Raw genomic sequence first — 15,097 nt, forward strand, 5'->3', positions numbered from 1 at the left:
AAATTTTAAGCGTAATTATTTTCGGTTAGGACACGGATATATCAAAACGAATAGGAGACTCGAATGTCAACGGCGTCCCTGCCAAAAGATGACAGACGCTGTATCTCTTACCTAGATGGCGTGCCGTTAAGCCTACTACTCACAATACAGGCTTCTCGTACACCCTCTGATAGATAAGTAGACATCAATGCTCTTTTACATTCAGTAAGGGCAGAAGATGGTCTCTCAAAACGCGTGCAAAGCAACCACAATGTCAGAATACACCCAGAGACATGTAATTCTACAGCCGTGTCGACTCTAACCACGCCACAATCACGTAAGTCTGTGACAGGACAGTGCGCGGTGTTAGTTTAGAGTTGTTTTTCAGGTGTGCAAACGAGAGTCGTCATGCGCCAACATAACATCCACCTTATCCTTGCCGACATGACGTACTACGTGAATGACAGCACAGAATATAAAATTTAAACTGACGAGTAGCCGGTTGGACCTTCATCCGCAGGAAATTCGGGAGCTGCTAGTCAAGCTGATTGTTCGTAAGCGCGTTGCCAAGGAACCTTGGTTATATAATCCAAAACTGTAGTGTATCCTGTTGAATATAGAAGACGACGACGGCCTTGCCTTGCGCGCATACCATCCTCATCGTGGACATTAGGGTTCGATTATAGGAAAAAATCGGAGAAGCCATGGCGTCTCTATCGGTGAACTTTTATTTCGCGTTATCAAACCCAGAGGAGTGACGGTGGCAGGGACTCCGATAGAGGATGTCGAGCCATGGACTGGCGCGGCTGCAGGCGTCGCCTGGAGGTTGGCGAGGCTGGAAGCATTTATGTGTACTTCGGCTTCGTTTGGACCTTACCCTTCAGCACGTTGGCCCGAGGTTCGCAAGGCTGGGATGTCCATGGAGATACGCGATACCCTTTTAGCCCAGCCTCGGTCAAATCAACGGTACAACTACCCGTCCACCAAACTCTGACTTCGACAATGACTTCGAGGATCGCAAGGCCACAACGACCAATTTATTCAGCCGCTTTGTAGGCCTAGCCCTTGAAGCCACCGAGTGGGTGTCTGCCGATCTGCTGCGCCTTCGTCACAACGGCCACTCCAAGGTTGGAGAGGTCGGGGTTAGGTTTTCCAATGGGTGTAAATATGCCACCCTTACCCTTATAGCACCGAGCGCTATGTCAAGAGAATCATCGCATACACGAACCACTGGCAACATAGACAGAGATGAGACAAGTTTCCAGAATGCCCATTGCTGTGACCTCGCACGCGATCAGAGAATAGAGCAATTTAAAAACAAGGGCATAGAGCACCTACAAAGTATACGGAATGTCATGGGCATGTATATTCAAGAGATTATAAAGAAAAGCCATCAACTCTTCTTGGATATCTGATAGTGTTTCGCTAAGCTAAAAAAATTGCTTCCTTTAAGAATAAAAAGGCCGATCCTGAAAAGAGTAGATAGACAAATACACAACATTCTCAATCTGGTAAAATAGCGAATGACGTCTATGCATTCGAAGACATTCGAATTTAAAATCTGCCTCACAAACGCCAAGCCCTTAGTCCGGATGGAGGAGTTAGAAAGAAGGCCACAAAGGAATACTGAAGCCAGAAGGAGCAGTATTGCTATAGAAATCGTAACAAGTGTGTTAATAATGCGACTGCTCCAAGGCAAGGAGACAATGAATGGGTACGACATTACTCGAGCTAATTCAACCAGAAGAGATCGATTCGAGTCTTTGCGGGATAATAGTTTTTTTGGCCCATTTAGCTCCGAGTGTGGTGAGAGCCTTGAAGATGTTCGCAGTCATTACGTGATCGAAGAGCAAACTAGTCCTGTAATATTTCCGTTGAATGTGTCCCACGAAGAAAAAAGAGGGCAGAGAAAACTAAGAAGGGAAATTAGAAGCCTCTGAAATAGGAACCGGACAAGATTAAAAGCACTCTAATGCGAACACAGGACAAGAGATGCAGCGGGCAGCGTTGGCAGAGTGTCTCAACCAGAGCGGCTCAGGCAATCTCGAGCTCGCGCTTCCCGGATGACTGGCGATGTGGCTGCAGCGCCAGGCATTCGTCTTCACTACAATCACCCCCCATCGGAAAAGGAGCCATCCTGGCGACTCATGGTGAACATAGAATCAAGGGGTCGTAATACGGCTTCAGGCGTTGTACGTGGACGGTTCCACGACCACGACAGCGTTGGTCCGTAGGTGGCGTGACAGGCTCGACAATATAGTTCACAGGCGATGTCTGCGCTACAACACGGTAGGGTCCTTGATATTTTGATACAAGCTTGGATGAGAGGCCAGCAGGAACGGCAGGAACTCAAAGCCACACAAGGGAGTCTGGAAGAAAGTGACAATGCGGGTGATCATCGTCACGTCGAGATTTCTGTTGCCATTGGTCGACGGCTGTAAAGGAACGGGCGAGTTGACGGCATTCCTCGGCGCGGCGGGCAACTTCAGAGATGGGTGTACATTCGGATGAATCGGGTCTGTACGGAAGAATGGTGTCTAGGGTAGTCGAAGGTTCGCGGCAATACAAGAGGAAGAATGGGGAAAAGTTTGTGGCCGCCTGTGGTGCAGTGTTGTAGGCGAACGTGATGAATGGCAGAATGAGGTCCCAATCAGTGTGATCAGAGGCGACGTATTTGGAGAGCATGTCGCCAAGGGTGCGGTTAAATCTTTCCGTCAGACCATTATTTTGAGGATGGTAGGCGGTGGTGGTGCGATGAACGATGCGACATTCAGTAAGGAGCGCGTTTACAACTTCGGAGAGGAACGCACGTCCTCTATCGCTCAAAAGTTCGCGAGGTGCACCGTGACGGAGGATAAAGTTTTTCAGTAGGAAGGATGCGATGTCACGAGCTGTGGCAGCAGGCAGAGCGGCTGTTTCTGCGTATCGCGTCAAGTGGTCGATGGCGACGACTATCCAGCGGTTTCCGGAAGCCGTGCTCGGAAGGGGTCCATACAGGTCAATCCCAATGCGATCGAAGGGCCCGGCAGGACACGGGATTGGCTGTAGTGGACGAGAGACATGCTGAGAAGGAACCTTGCGGCGTTGGCACTGAGGGCACGACCGAATGTACTTGCACACAAAGGTATAGATGCCACGCCAATAAAACCTGGAGCGAAGCCGGGTGTACGTCTTGAAGACACCCGCGTGTGCACACTGCGGGTCAGTGTGGAAGGCAAAACTTATTTCACCACGAAGATGGCGCGGTATGACGAGCAACCACTTGCGGACGTCGGAGACGTAATTCCGGCGATAGAGAAGTCCATCCCGTATTTCGAAGTGCGAAGCTTGACGGCGCAAAGCTCGAGAAGGTGGAGGAACAGTCGACGGGTTAGAAAGGAAGCGGATAAGAGCACTAATCCAAGCATCCTTGCGTTGCTCCGAAGCCATGTCGCAGCCTACTGGGAACGAAAGTACTTGGTCCAACGGCAGAGAGGCAGGCATCGCTTACGGTTGACATGGGCGAACGGGAAAGCGCGTCGGCGTCGGTGTGGCGGCGGCCAGACCTGTAGACAACGCGCACGTCGAAATCTTGCAACCGCAAAGCCCAGCGAGCTAATCGACCTGAGGGGTCCTTCAATGTGGACAACCAACAAAGTGCATGGTGGTCTGTAATTACGTCAAAGGGGCGGCCATAGAGGTAGGGTCGAAATTTACCAAGTGCCCAGATTATGGCCAAACATTCCTTCTCCGTAACAGAATAAGTTGTCTCTGCTTTGGTGAGGGTGCGGCTTGCGTATGCAACGACGTACTCGTCGAACCCAGATTTGCGCTGCGCGAGCACAGCGGCGAGCCCAACACCGCTGGCGTCAGTGTGTACTTCGATCGGAGCACTCGGGTCGAAGTGACGCAGTATAGGCGGCGATGGTAATAGACGACGCAACTCTTGGAAGGCATCGTCACAGGCGTAATTGTTCAAGTCGCTCCGTAGAAGCTCATTCAAGGGAGCGGTGATGGACGCGAAATTCCGAAAGAAGCGGCGAAAGTAAGAGCAGAGGCCAAGGAAGCTGCGGAGTTCTCGTACGGAGGAAGGTTTGGGAAAATCAGCAACTGCACGGAGCTTGGCGGCGTCAGGAAGAATACCGTGTTTAGATACGACATGCCCAAGGATGGTGAGCTGACTTGCGCCAAAGTGACATTTCTTCAGGTTGAGTTGAAGGCCGGCGGCAGTTAGGCACTGTAACACTTGCTCCAGCCGACCGAGATGGGTGAGAAAATCGGGCGAAAAAATAACCACATCATCTAAGTAGCACAGGCACGTTTTCCACTTGAGACCACGCAACAGGTTGTCCATCATATGCTCAAATGTTGCTGGGGCGTTGCAAAGCCCGAAAGGCATGACACGAAATTCATATAGGCCATCTGGTGTTACAAAGGCCGTTTTAGGTTGGTCTTCGGGTGCCATGGGGACTTGCCAATAGCCGCTACGTAAGTCGATAGAAGAGAAGAACTCCGCGCCTTGGAGACAGTCAAGGGCGTCGTCAATTCTCGGAAGAGGGTAAACATCTTTACGAGTTATTTTGTTAAGACGACGGTAATCGACACAGAATCGAATCGATCCGTCCTTCTTCTTAACAAGAACAACGGGAGATGCCCAGGGGCTATCCGAAGGCTGAATGACGCCGCGCTTCAGCATGTCAGCTACTTGGTCATCGATGACACGGCGCTCTGTCGCGGATACACGAGATGGTCTTTGTTGCAGTTGCGCACTAGTACCCGTGTCGATGGGATGACAAACAGTTGACGTGCGGCCCAAGGGAACATGCTGGCAGTCGAAAGACGAACGGAACTTGTCGAGAAGGCGTAGAAGCTGGGCGCGTTGGGAAACAGTCAACGTGTCGGCGATGGAGCTATGGAGAACATCGGGCGAAGTCGGCTCCTGCGCGGGGTTACAGGTCATTCCGGCGACCTCATGAGTGGCGATGGAACCAGTTGGCATGTCAATGATGGCAGCAGGGTCGACACACTGGACGCGGCCAACGCATTCCCCACGAAGCAAAGTGAGAGGACAGGACAATTGGTTGGAGACTGGCAGTCTGCTGATGCCGGCATGAACGTCCAAAACAGCGAAAGGCAGCGGGAAACATTTGCGACGAGCGAAAATGGCGGATGGTGTAAAAAGTGCGCTGGCATCAGCAACAAGGTTGCATGACACTGTGGCTAGGGCAGAAGAGTGCGGTGGAATTGTAACGTCTTCGGCAACAAAAACTTTATCGTCAGGTTCACGAGCGTGAAGGAGCGGGGCGTCGCACAGCGTTTGAAATTCCACCTCAGCACGAGAACAGTCGATTACAGCCTTATTAGCGGAAAGTAAGTCCCAGCCCAAAATAAGATCGTGGGAACAAGAACACAGCACCAAAAATACGACGATGTAGAAGAGGCCGTTGATCACAACACGAGCAGTACACGCAGCTGCAGGCGTGATGCGGTCTGAGCTGGCAGTACGAAGGGATACGTTTGACAGTGGCGTCGTAACTTTCCTAAGCGAACGGCAAAGTGTGGCACTAATAACCGAAACTGCGGCACCACTGTCAACGAGGGCGAGTGCAGCAACGCCATCCACATATACATCAATAACATTAGTCGGAGAATGGAGAGGCCTTGGTCTGTTCGTGGGTGACGCAGTTCTCGCCTCTGGAACTTCGGCGATTAGTTTTCCCGTTCCGGCGTAGAAGGACGACGACGCATCGGCGAAAGCGAGCGACGTCGGGGCGATGGCGAACGGCGGTCAACAAGAGGGCGGTGGTCCGAGTAAGAAGACATCTGGCCAGGGTTCTGAGGCACGGAGGACGACGGGTAGGGTGAACCGTATGGTTCGGTGTCGAAGATACGGCGGTAGGATGTTGGGCAGCGACGGCAAAATCGTGCAATGTGGCCAGGTAGACCACATGCAAAACATATTGGGCGGTTGTCAGGAGTGCGCCATTGTCCACTGCTGTGTGGATACCGCGGCTGAACGAAGTGAGGGACTGGACGCAGTGGCACGGCTGATGGGAATGACGCAAAGGTCTCAGGTGGTGGCCGTGCGAGAGCCTCGGCATAGTTAAGAGGTGCAGTCACCTCGGGAAAAGCAACAGGAGTCGGCACCAGTGGAGTCTCGCGGGCAGAAGGGAGAGCTGCGCAAACTTGCTCTTGGATGACCTGGCGTAGGTTGGCCGGCAAAGGCGAGGGAGGAGACGTGGCTGAGGACAGCAGCGAAAGCTGGCGAGCGACCTCAGCACGGACGAACTCTTTAATTTGGCAAAGCAGGGAGTCCATGTCAGGAGCCATGGCCACGCCCGCGAGGCTTTCATCGGACACAGGTGGGCGCCGTGTGAGAAGACGCTGCCTGCAGAGCTCGTCGAAACTCTGGCAAAGCTCAATGACCTGAGAAACTGTGTCAGGGCTTTTTGACAGCAGCATATGAAAGGCATCGTCGGAAATGCCCTTCATGATGTGACGTACCTTGTCCCCCTCCGCCATCGTCGAGTTGACACGCCGGCAGAGGTCGACGATGTCCTCGATGTAGCTGGGGAGCGTTTCACCAGTTTTCTGGGATCGGCTGCGCAGGCGTTGTTCAGCGCGAAGCTTGCGCACGCCAGGGCGGCCGAAAACGTCTGCAATGCTGGTTTTGAATCGAGCCCATGTGCGGAGATCGGCTTCGTGGTTTCGAAACCACAGCTTGGCGACGCCCGACAGATAGAACATCGCGTTGTTGAGCTTCTGGGTGTCGTCCCATTTGTTAGTGTTGCTGGCGCGTTCATACGGTTCCAGCCAATCTTCAACGTCTTTCTCATCGGTGCCACTGAAGATGTCAGGATCCGCTGGGCACCGGCACATACGATGGCTGGAGTAACCGGTGGGGATGTCGGGCTGGGGTCGGCAGGCATGACGGACGGCAGAGTTCGGGTGCTTAATTCCAGGTTGGGGGAAACCACAGCACCTCCACCAGAATCTAATGCGAACACAGGACAAGAGATGCAGCGGGCAGGGTTGGCAGCGTGTCTCAACCAGAGCGGCTCAGGCAATCTCGAGCTCGCGCTTCCCGGATGACTGGCGATGTGGCTGTAGCGCCGGGCATTCGTCTTCACTACAGCACATAGGTTATTTCAGCCTCGTGCGAAGAACTAAAAAGAGCAGAAAAAAGGGAAAGCAGTGGAAGCAGTGCTCAAGGCTTCGACAAAGTTGTCACCCCGACTGTTAGGTAACCCGGACCCACGCGTAAGAGAACGTGCATGCAGATGTGAAAAGAAGGAGTGATGTAAACGGACAGTGGAGAATGCTCATAAAAACAAGAGGGACAAGCAAAAAAATAACAAAAAAACATGCAAGAAGGTTCTATGCCGGGGCATTGGACCGAAAATGGACGGACACTCGCAGACAGCAGCGCTCAAAGGCATCGCAGTAATGGAATCAGAAAGGTCGTCGTACGGAAGCACCACAAGCAGTGCTGTCGTACGTGTGGCGTACAAAATATCTATTGATTGAACTAAGATACTCACTGGGCACCATTCTTAAAGTGCGTCGTAGATTAAAGACAACAACAACATAGTAGGTGCCACGCTTCACAGACCCTCGGCAATATGCGAATGTCCAGTACAGGTAGTTGATGCTAATAAGACAAGTTCACTAAGTTCTGGAACTAATTTTGCAAAAGAACACCTGGAACTGCAGCTGAACCGGTGAGCAGACATTTGACTGGTCAGAGTGAAAAATAGAGATGAACGCCAGCGGTCAAGACGCGCAGCATCGAATGCTCAATGACGGCGGCGTGGCTGTCTTCCTGAGACGCCTAGAACTCACATCGACAGCAGCCAGCTAACAAAGTTTGCAAGCGCAGACGCTGCGCCAGTTTTGACTTCAGGGACTTCACCTTGGTGCGGGCGGAAATCAGTTGAATATAGTAGACAAAGGCCGCCGCGTCCCGCGCACATACTATCATGGTCATTGTCACTAAGGTTCCAATCCAGGAAGCAAATTGGAGCGACCAAGGCGTCGGTCTCGGTTATTTAGATATCCTGCCATAGCTACGCAGATTCTCGACTAATATCAAATAGTAGATGACCACGATAAAAACGCAGATAAAAATGCCAAGAGACGTGAAATAAACTAGAAACTTGTTTGTCTTCAAAACGCGACTGCTAGGTGTACTCGCGAAGACCAAAGACCGGCACCTCCGGATTGCACTCACAGCTTCGGATTCTTATTCGCTCCAGCGACACGTCACACTCGGTGATACTCGGGCAGGCGGCCATTCTTTTATCACCGTCTCTACCGTCGTGCCTGTTCCATCGGAAGCACTAGGCACTGGCAGTGCCCCATTAATACTGAACGCTCCGGTTGTAGCACTGATTTATTTGTAATAAAGCCAGACCACGTGTTCGAGATAAGTTACCTAACTTTTGTTTTCTGAAAATGCTGCAGCACTTTCTCCTCGCCGCTTTCAAGCCAACAACATACCATTTCAAACTTTGTTTAGTGCCAAGGTTGATCAGCTCCTGTCGTATTCTAGGTCGTATTTTTAGGCAACGATACACCGAAATTGTCAATACATGGTTCGTCGGAAACCTATGCAGCCATTGTTGAACTCGGCATTTAACACGGTGGCCTCAGAGGCCATTCATTATGTAAACCTTATCAATTTCTAACAAAGATATTGATGGCTTGCTAAATTACTGCTCTACGAACGTAAACTTTAGAAATGCTTATAGATGCTGATCGACCACACAGTCATCTGCATGACATCTGGCCCGATGGAAAAAAAATTACGAGTACGAAAACGTTTCTTCTCCTCGTCCGTCACCATCAATCTTATTAGCTTATTTAGCCCTTTTGACAAATCACGACACTATAACAAATACTTTAGGCTTATTTAGTTCTCTGGACAAATCATTACACTATAAGCAATACTTTAGGCATGCCTACATGCAAGAATTTCTTGCGTAATTATTGGTGTGTGGACTGGCAGACTACTGGGCACAGTCAGTAATAGGCAACACTTAATTGGTGGTTTTGCGCGCTAACTTGACGTGAATATATCACCTGTTACAGTCACACAAAATTAAGAAAACTATGCAGTGTCCTCACACAGTCGTCAGTTGAAACCCTTTACATTACCCAAACATAATTTTGTTAGTCTCCTTCCTTCCGGTTACCACAGGGGGCGGGTTACGACAGTTGTCCACTCGGCACTACACACGCTCCAATTGGTAAAGCACAAACTAGATTCAACTAGACGCTATTACAGCGTAGGTGTTGCAAAGGAGCATGCTTATTTAATATTTTGTTCAGAGATATAATGAACTTTTTATAACGTGGCTACGCTTCTCTGATTTGGTCATCGCTGCCGTGGATCCCGACGCGCCCTACAGACACCGGAAGCTTTTATTGGTGTCACACGAACTGCGCCTCCCGCGTTTTCGCAGAAATTTCTACCAAGAAATTCTTTTGAAAAAGGGGCCTTTTCTACGAGGAATATCCTTACAGACTAGACCAAGTGCTCCCCGATAAATATCGTTTTGGGGCGATTAAAGCGCCAATCCGGGCGACAGACGACCTTCAGACAAGTCATTCGTTTTATTTTACAGGGTGTTCGAGGAAACTTGTGTCAAACATTCAGAAATCCGCATGCGCGTTATTAGAATGCAACCAAAATGGTATTGTTCACGGCCCTCGTCATCAAATCATTGTTTTTTTGTACTCTCTGCTTAGGTCCCTAATGAATAATAATTTTTAACTTTTAAGGAGGAGGAAAAAGAAGAAAGGAAAGGCAGGGATTAACTTTTAAAGCAATCTATTAAACTCAAGCTCTCCAATAGAGAAGTTCAAGAGCCTATCGAGAGATATTCGAATATTTTTTTTACCGGGAACCAGGTGCTGTAGTTATAAAATTTCTGTGCTGTGGTGAAAGCTAGCAAGATTTTAAAGAATATAACGTGACTAGGCACTTGCACGCAATGACATTAGTGCCCTTAAACATGGTATCAGCGAACGTTTGATTATGCAGGCAGACCGGACCATGAATATGCAAAAGAGCTAGATGGATCGAAGGCAATGGTCTTCGCATCTACTATCACCGAGATATCTTGTCTCTTGAAGCAATGAAGCAAATTGAGCCATGGGTTATACCACAAGTTGTGCACGACAATTCTTGAAGCTTTGTTAGCGTTATTGCTGTTGAATGCATAAAGGCCTAGGCAGTTTTGGCGGCTGATGGCGATGAATCGGAGCCGATGCCGCCGATTCATCGGAGAGGCGAATGAGAGGCCATCGCCTCTCATTTTCAGTAGCGGCCCGTTAGGGTTCCAGTCTGCGTGCAACGTCGATCATTTGTTTGTAACATGTTTGGGAGCAGTAAATCTGCTGCGCGCAAGCGCAGCAGAGTTACTTCTTTTTACTTTTTCAGTTTTTTTTTTCAGATTTCACGCGCTTTCTTCGTAGCTTGGAAAAAAAAACATTCAATTGCAGCTTTCTTCACGGAAATAAATTATGTGGATATTTCTCAATAGCGTCAAGAATTCCAATACTGAAGATTTTGCATTTACCTGAATACTTCAAATGTTTGCGATAATTATTAGTAGTCGGTGGCCTAAGCTCATGTAGAAACTACTAATCGTAGTTGTTCAAGAGGTCAGTGAAAGATACTGTTTGTTGCATTTTCCTTGGCCACTGTCTCTATTTCTCTCAGTTTCTTTCTGATGACTCCTTGTTGTCTATTTAGTTTCGATTATCCTGTACTTGGTTGCCAGCTTTCTTGACCTCTTCCTCCATTCTGTGTCCACGCTTTTCATGTACAGATGCTTGTGCACTTTAGCCGCCCATTTATTTTCATCCATGCACCCGAGTCTTTCTTGAAAACTAATTTTGCTCAGTGCTTATCTGACAACAAACGATGCCCAACCCATATCACTCTGTACTGCGTCATCTGTGATTTAGCCGTAGGCTCCCAAAAATAACCAGCCTATCGATCTTTGGTTAACTTCCAACCCCGACAGGATATCCGATTTTAAGCCTAAGATAGCATTTACGAGCGTTAGCGCTGGCACCATTACTAATTTCCAGATTCCACGCACCATATCATACTTATTGTGACCACACAGTGTTCTGTGTTTCATTATTGCTAGATTTTGCTTCGCGTTTATTTTGAGATTATCTTGTTAGATGCTTGATGAAGTCTTTTCTTCGTTTATGTATATGCCACAGTATTTATATTGCTTGACTATGGGTATGACTTACTGCTGAATTGACATCACGTAATTACTCGTCTCATAATTCATAAGTCATAATTCAAAGATCATAATGTCTTATTTCTCTGTGCTCAACTGAAGGCCCAGATGTGTCGCTGCGTTGCCACAGATATTCGCAAGTGTCGGTAAATCTCTTGTGTTGTCCGCTAGTAGCACTGTGTCGTCCGCATACATCAGTCCAGGGACCTTTTTTTGCACCATTCGTTCATTACGCATGTAGAATAAATCAAACCCTAATTCGTTTTTTTCCAGTCGTCTTTATATGCCCTTAACACAAAGCGTGAACAACAACGGAGACAGAGGACATCCTTGCTTTAGGCCTTGGTGAATTCCCACCACGTCATTACCTCTTCGACCATCCCATAGAATTTGTACTCGGCTGTGTCTATATATCTCCACCAGCAGCTCCACGAGATCGTCATCCTAGCACATCGTCATCTATGCCTTCGTGCTTCCGAGCTACTGAAATATCTATGGACTGAGTGAGTACAAACATACTATCCTCTAACCTTCTGCCTATTCTGAACCCATTATGTAGTTCCCTCAGTACAGCATTTTTTGCCACGCACTTCGACATTTCTAATTTTATGGCTTGCATTGCCATTCTATATATCACGGATGTTACTGTAACTCTCCTGTACGAGCTTGTCTTATCCCTATCTCCTCTGGCTTTGTAGATTAGGTTCAACTTGGTTTCGCGCCATCCAACTGGAATTTTCTTCATTCTAATCACTTGCTCCATGGTATTATCCAGCAGTGCCTTGCTCTTTCAACCGAGGTTTTTGATTAGCTGTATTGGGGTTTATCGGGCCCTACTTCCGTGTTATTAGGGACATTGTTTGCTGCCTTTTTCAAGTAAAACTCTCTAGGGTAAATTTTGATCTTCCAAGCTTCTGCATTGTTGCTGGATCTGTTGTCTGAACTACTCTTCCTTTCGTGCTGAAGTTATCCCTTCAAGACAGCGGATGCGCGGACGTGAGCGCCATCTGGTGGTGATTCAAGGTGGCGTCCTCCGCTTTCTTCCTCGCTCTGTTCACTATCGCGGTCTTCTGATTTTCGCCTCACCCTTTCACCATACTATTCTCCTCCGCTTACCGCCTCACGCTATCCTTGTAGCCTCCTCCTCGCGCTCTCATCGCATCGCCTTTATTCATTTACCGCTGCGCTCCGCGTTTGCTCGGTTACGCCGAGGGAGGACGAGGCACGCCGACGCTCAACACAGGACCGGGTGCCTAAAGGCGATATAAAAGATGAAAGAAGCGTACGAGTTGATCCGGTACGAGTCTTTCGGCTGCTCGCCTGTTTGCTTCCCTGTCCGGTGCCGTCTTCTTCGTTCTCTCCACTTTCCACAGCCGCAGTCTGTTCCCCGCTCGCAGGTGCCTCCGTCGCCGCAGCGCTCTCCTTGGCGGATCCCTGGCTGCCCTGCTGAGAGCCCGTCTCCCCGGCTGTGCCTTCTCCAGAGATTTTGGTGGTGCCTTCCTGTGTGCCTCTAATGCTGCCCTTGCCACTGCCCTTGTGGCTCCCTCTAGGAGTCTCTTTCAACGCACTGCCCTTTGTGGTCGTGGCCCCGGTCTCCTCGTTTTCCTCCGGTTGCTGTCCCTCGGTCTCTTCCTCGGGATGGTCCGTGGCTTCAGCTCCCGTTTCTTCGTGTCCTTCCCCTTCAAAGAAGAGACAAAAGCAATTAGTTTAATTATTAAATCATGTAGCTCATTTTGTGTTACTACACTAACAGCCATTTTGCTTTTCTTTGCTGTCCCTCAACATTGAAGTCAGTTGCACCATAATTAACTAACTACGGCACTGATATTGCTGGAGAGTGTTGTCCCACTCCAAAGTGGCTTGAATGCACCGATCAAAGCAAACTCGTCTAATGGATACCAACTACGTGGACGTTACCGAATATTTGCAGAGCTTTTGCTGATCCTGAATTCCAAAAAGCTTCAGGTCAGCTAGGTTTAGTCCAGAGTTGAGGAATGAGGGCCAATGATATCACCTGGGTCCGATATCGATCCTTGTGAGTGAGTCTTAAAGCATAAGTCTATGTTATGATTATGTAAATTCAGTATCTTTTACAAACTTGTGTTGTTTTCTGAGGCGGAACATAAGCTGTGTAGCGCTTTCTTTCAGTATGTTGTCATTCCGCGCATCGGAAATCAAGACATGATACGTAATGAATACTTTGATGGTCACTGTCTAGCGAACAGAAAAAAAAATTCACCAGCATCTTACCCATGGCGTGCTTGCTCTCTTTTGGCGTGATCGAACTGCGTGCGCGGCGCTTGCCGGAGCTGCCTGCACCATCTTCCTCCGCAGCGGATAATCCTGTTCCCTGGTCCCCAGCATCAGCAGAGGCAACAGTCTTCTTGCTGCCCTTTCTGGACCGTGGCACTGACTTCTCTGGCGAGTCGTGGCTTTTGCTGCCGCTTGCTATCTTGCTGGACCTGGGAAATCAAACGGTACTAATCTACGGTAGCACCACCGTTTTGGATGACTTCGCCACCTACTGATGAAAAATATAAGACACTGTAAAAAATCATGAATTGAATCGAATTTTTACTTTTGTTGACTGAAACTCAAGAAAGGTGCAGGAGCAGGCATGGTACAGAAATAAGGTGTAGAAATAGCGTGCAGTAAAAAGGACGCAGTTGTAACGGGATCAGGGCGGGAAAAGATATCAGGTGCATGAATAAGAACGGAACTCAAGGTATCGGACGTTTGCTAACTTCAGAAAGCCTTGTAATGTGGATTTAAGGTGCGGCAGTTGGCTTGGTCATAAAAGTTTAATTCTGTTCTTCTTCTTTCTGGTGTTTTAAGTGCCAAAATCAGTTGTGATTATGAGGCACGCCGTTGTGGAGGGCTGCGCAATAACTTTGACCACCTGGGGTTCTTTTAACGTGCACTACAACTCAAGCACACGCGTGTTTTTGCATTTCGCCTCCATCGAAATGCGGACCGCCGCGCCATAAATTTCAAAAACCGCGCAGTTGCTTATACCAGACTCCTTAACGTATGGCAGAGGGTTAACTTGAACCTCCTGGGATTCTATCAAGTTAAATCGCAGCATAATAAAGGAAAGCTTCCCAGTCCGCTTCGCTGCCCCTTGCCCTCGAAATGCGCTTATTGCGGTATGGAGTTGAACCGGCGACATTTTGCTCGGGAGCATGACACCCTATACATACTGAGCCACCGTAGTCGGTAAGCTTTGAATTCAAGCTGAGGCAAGAGCTAAGCAGAGGTCACAGGCAGTCGCCTGCTGCAAACATTAGTTGCTCATTTATTAGGTGTCATTATCGTATTAACGAACCACCTGTTCTCTGCAACGCAATTTTAGTTTTATCGACATCAACGGAGAACCAGTATGTTCGGATTGCATGGTGAAACTATGTCACTTATTGCTTTTCACATTCATTCTTTGGCGTTGAACGAATATATGCATTGTAGTCGAATGTTTGTCTTACTCTTCCAGTTAATACTTGAGCAATACTTCATTGGATACTCGTTTGATACTCTGAGACGAGAAAACCGTACTTTTCTTGGCCACCAGTGCCTTCCTCTTCTTCACCTTCGTTTTCTTCTTCCTCAGGAGCTTCTGTCTGTCCTTCCATGGTCTCTTTCTCATCATTCTCTTCATCGCTAAAGGAATAAAAAAAGAAAAAAACTCGCATTAGCTTTGACACGTGTTGTTCTGAAAAACGTAATTTCTGTTATACTCAGGTACACCGTTGCAGAAAAAGCAGCGCCGGATATGCGATAAACTAACTCATTTGGTTCATATATTACAGGATTACAGGATGCTGTTTCATATATCACAGGATATCAGAATATCTCGCATTTCGTGCACTTGAATTTCTGAA

The 15,097-nt window shown here is 48.5% G+C and overlaps 1 protein-coding gene across 1 annotated transcript in view; it reads right to left on the minus strand.

Annotated features, from left to right (window-relative positions):
• LOC119462528 (histone-lysine N-methyltransferase SETD1A-like) overlaps nucleotides 1-14,848 on the minus strand; it is a 37,763-nt gene extending 22,915 nt beyond the window's left edge. Inside the window, exons 1-3 of the mRNA XM_037723871.2 lie at nucleotides 14,772-14,848; nucleotides 13,473-13,684; nucleotides 12,509-12,901 (exon numbers count right to left, since the gene is read on the minus strand). Coding sequence (XP_037579799.1) covers nucleotides 12,509-12,901; nucleotides 13,473-13,684; nucleotides 14,772-14,848 — 682 coding nt within the window. The remainder of the gene's footprint in view (nucleotides 1-12,508; nucleotides 12,902-13,472; nucleotides 13,685-14,771) is intronic.
• Between the last annotated feature and the right edge of the window lie 249 nt (nucleotides 14,849-15,097).

This window comes from Dermacentor silvarum, chromosome 8 (assembly GCF_013339745.2).
Source record: "Dermacentor silvarum isolate Dsil-2018 chromosome 8, BIME_Dsil_1.4, whole genome shotgun sequence".
NCBI classification, from domain to species: Eukaryota; Metazoa; Arthropoda; class Arachnida; order Ixodida; family Ixodidae; genus Dermacentor; species Dermacentor silvarum.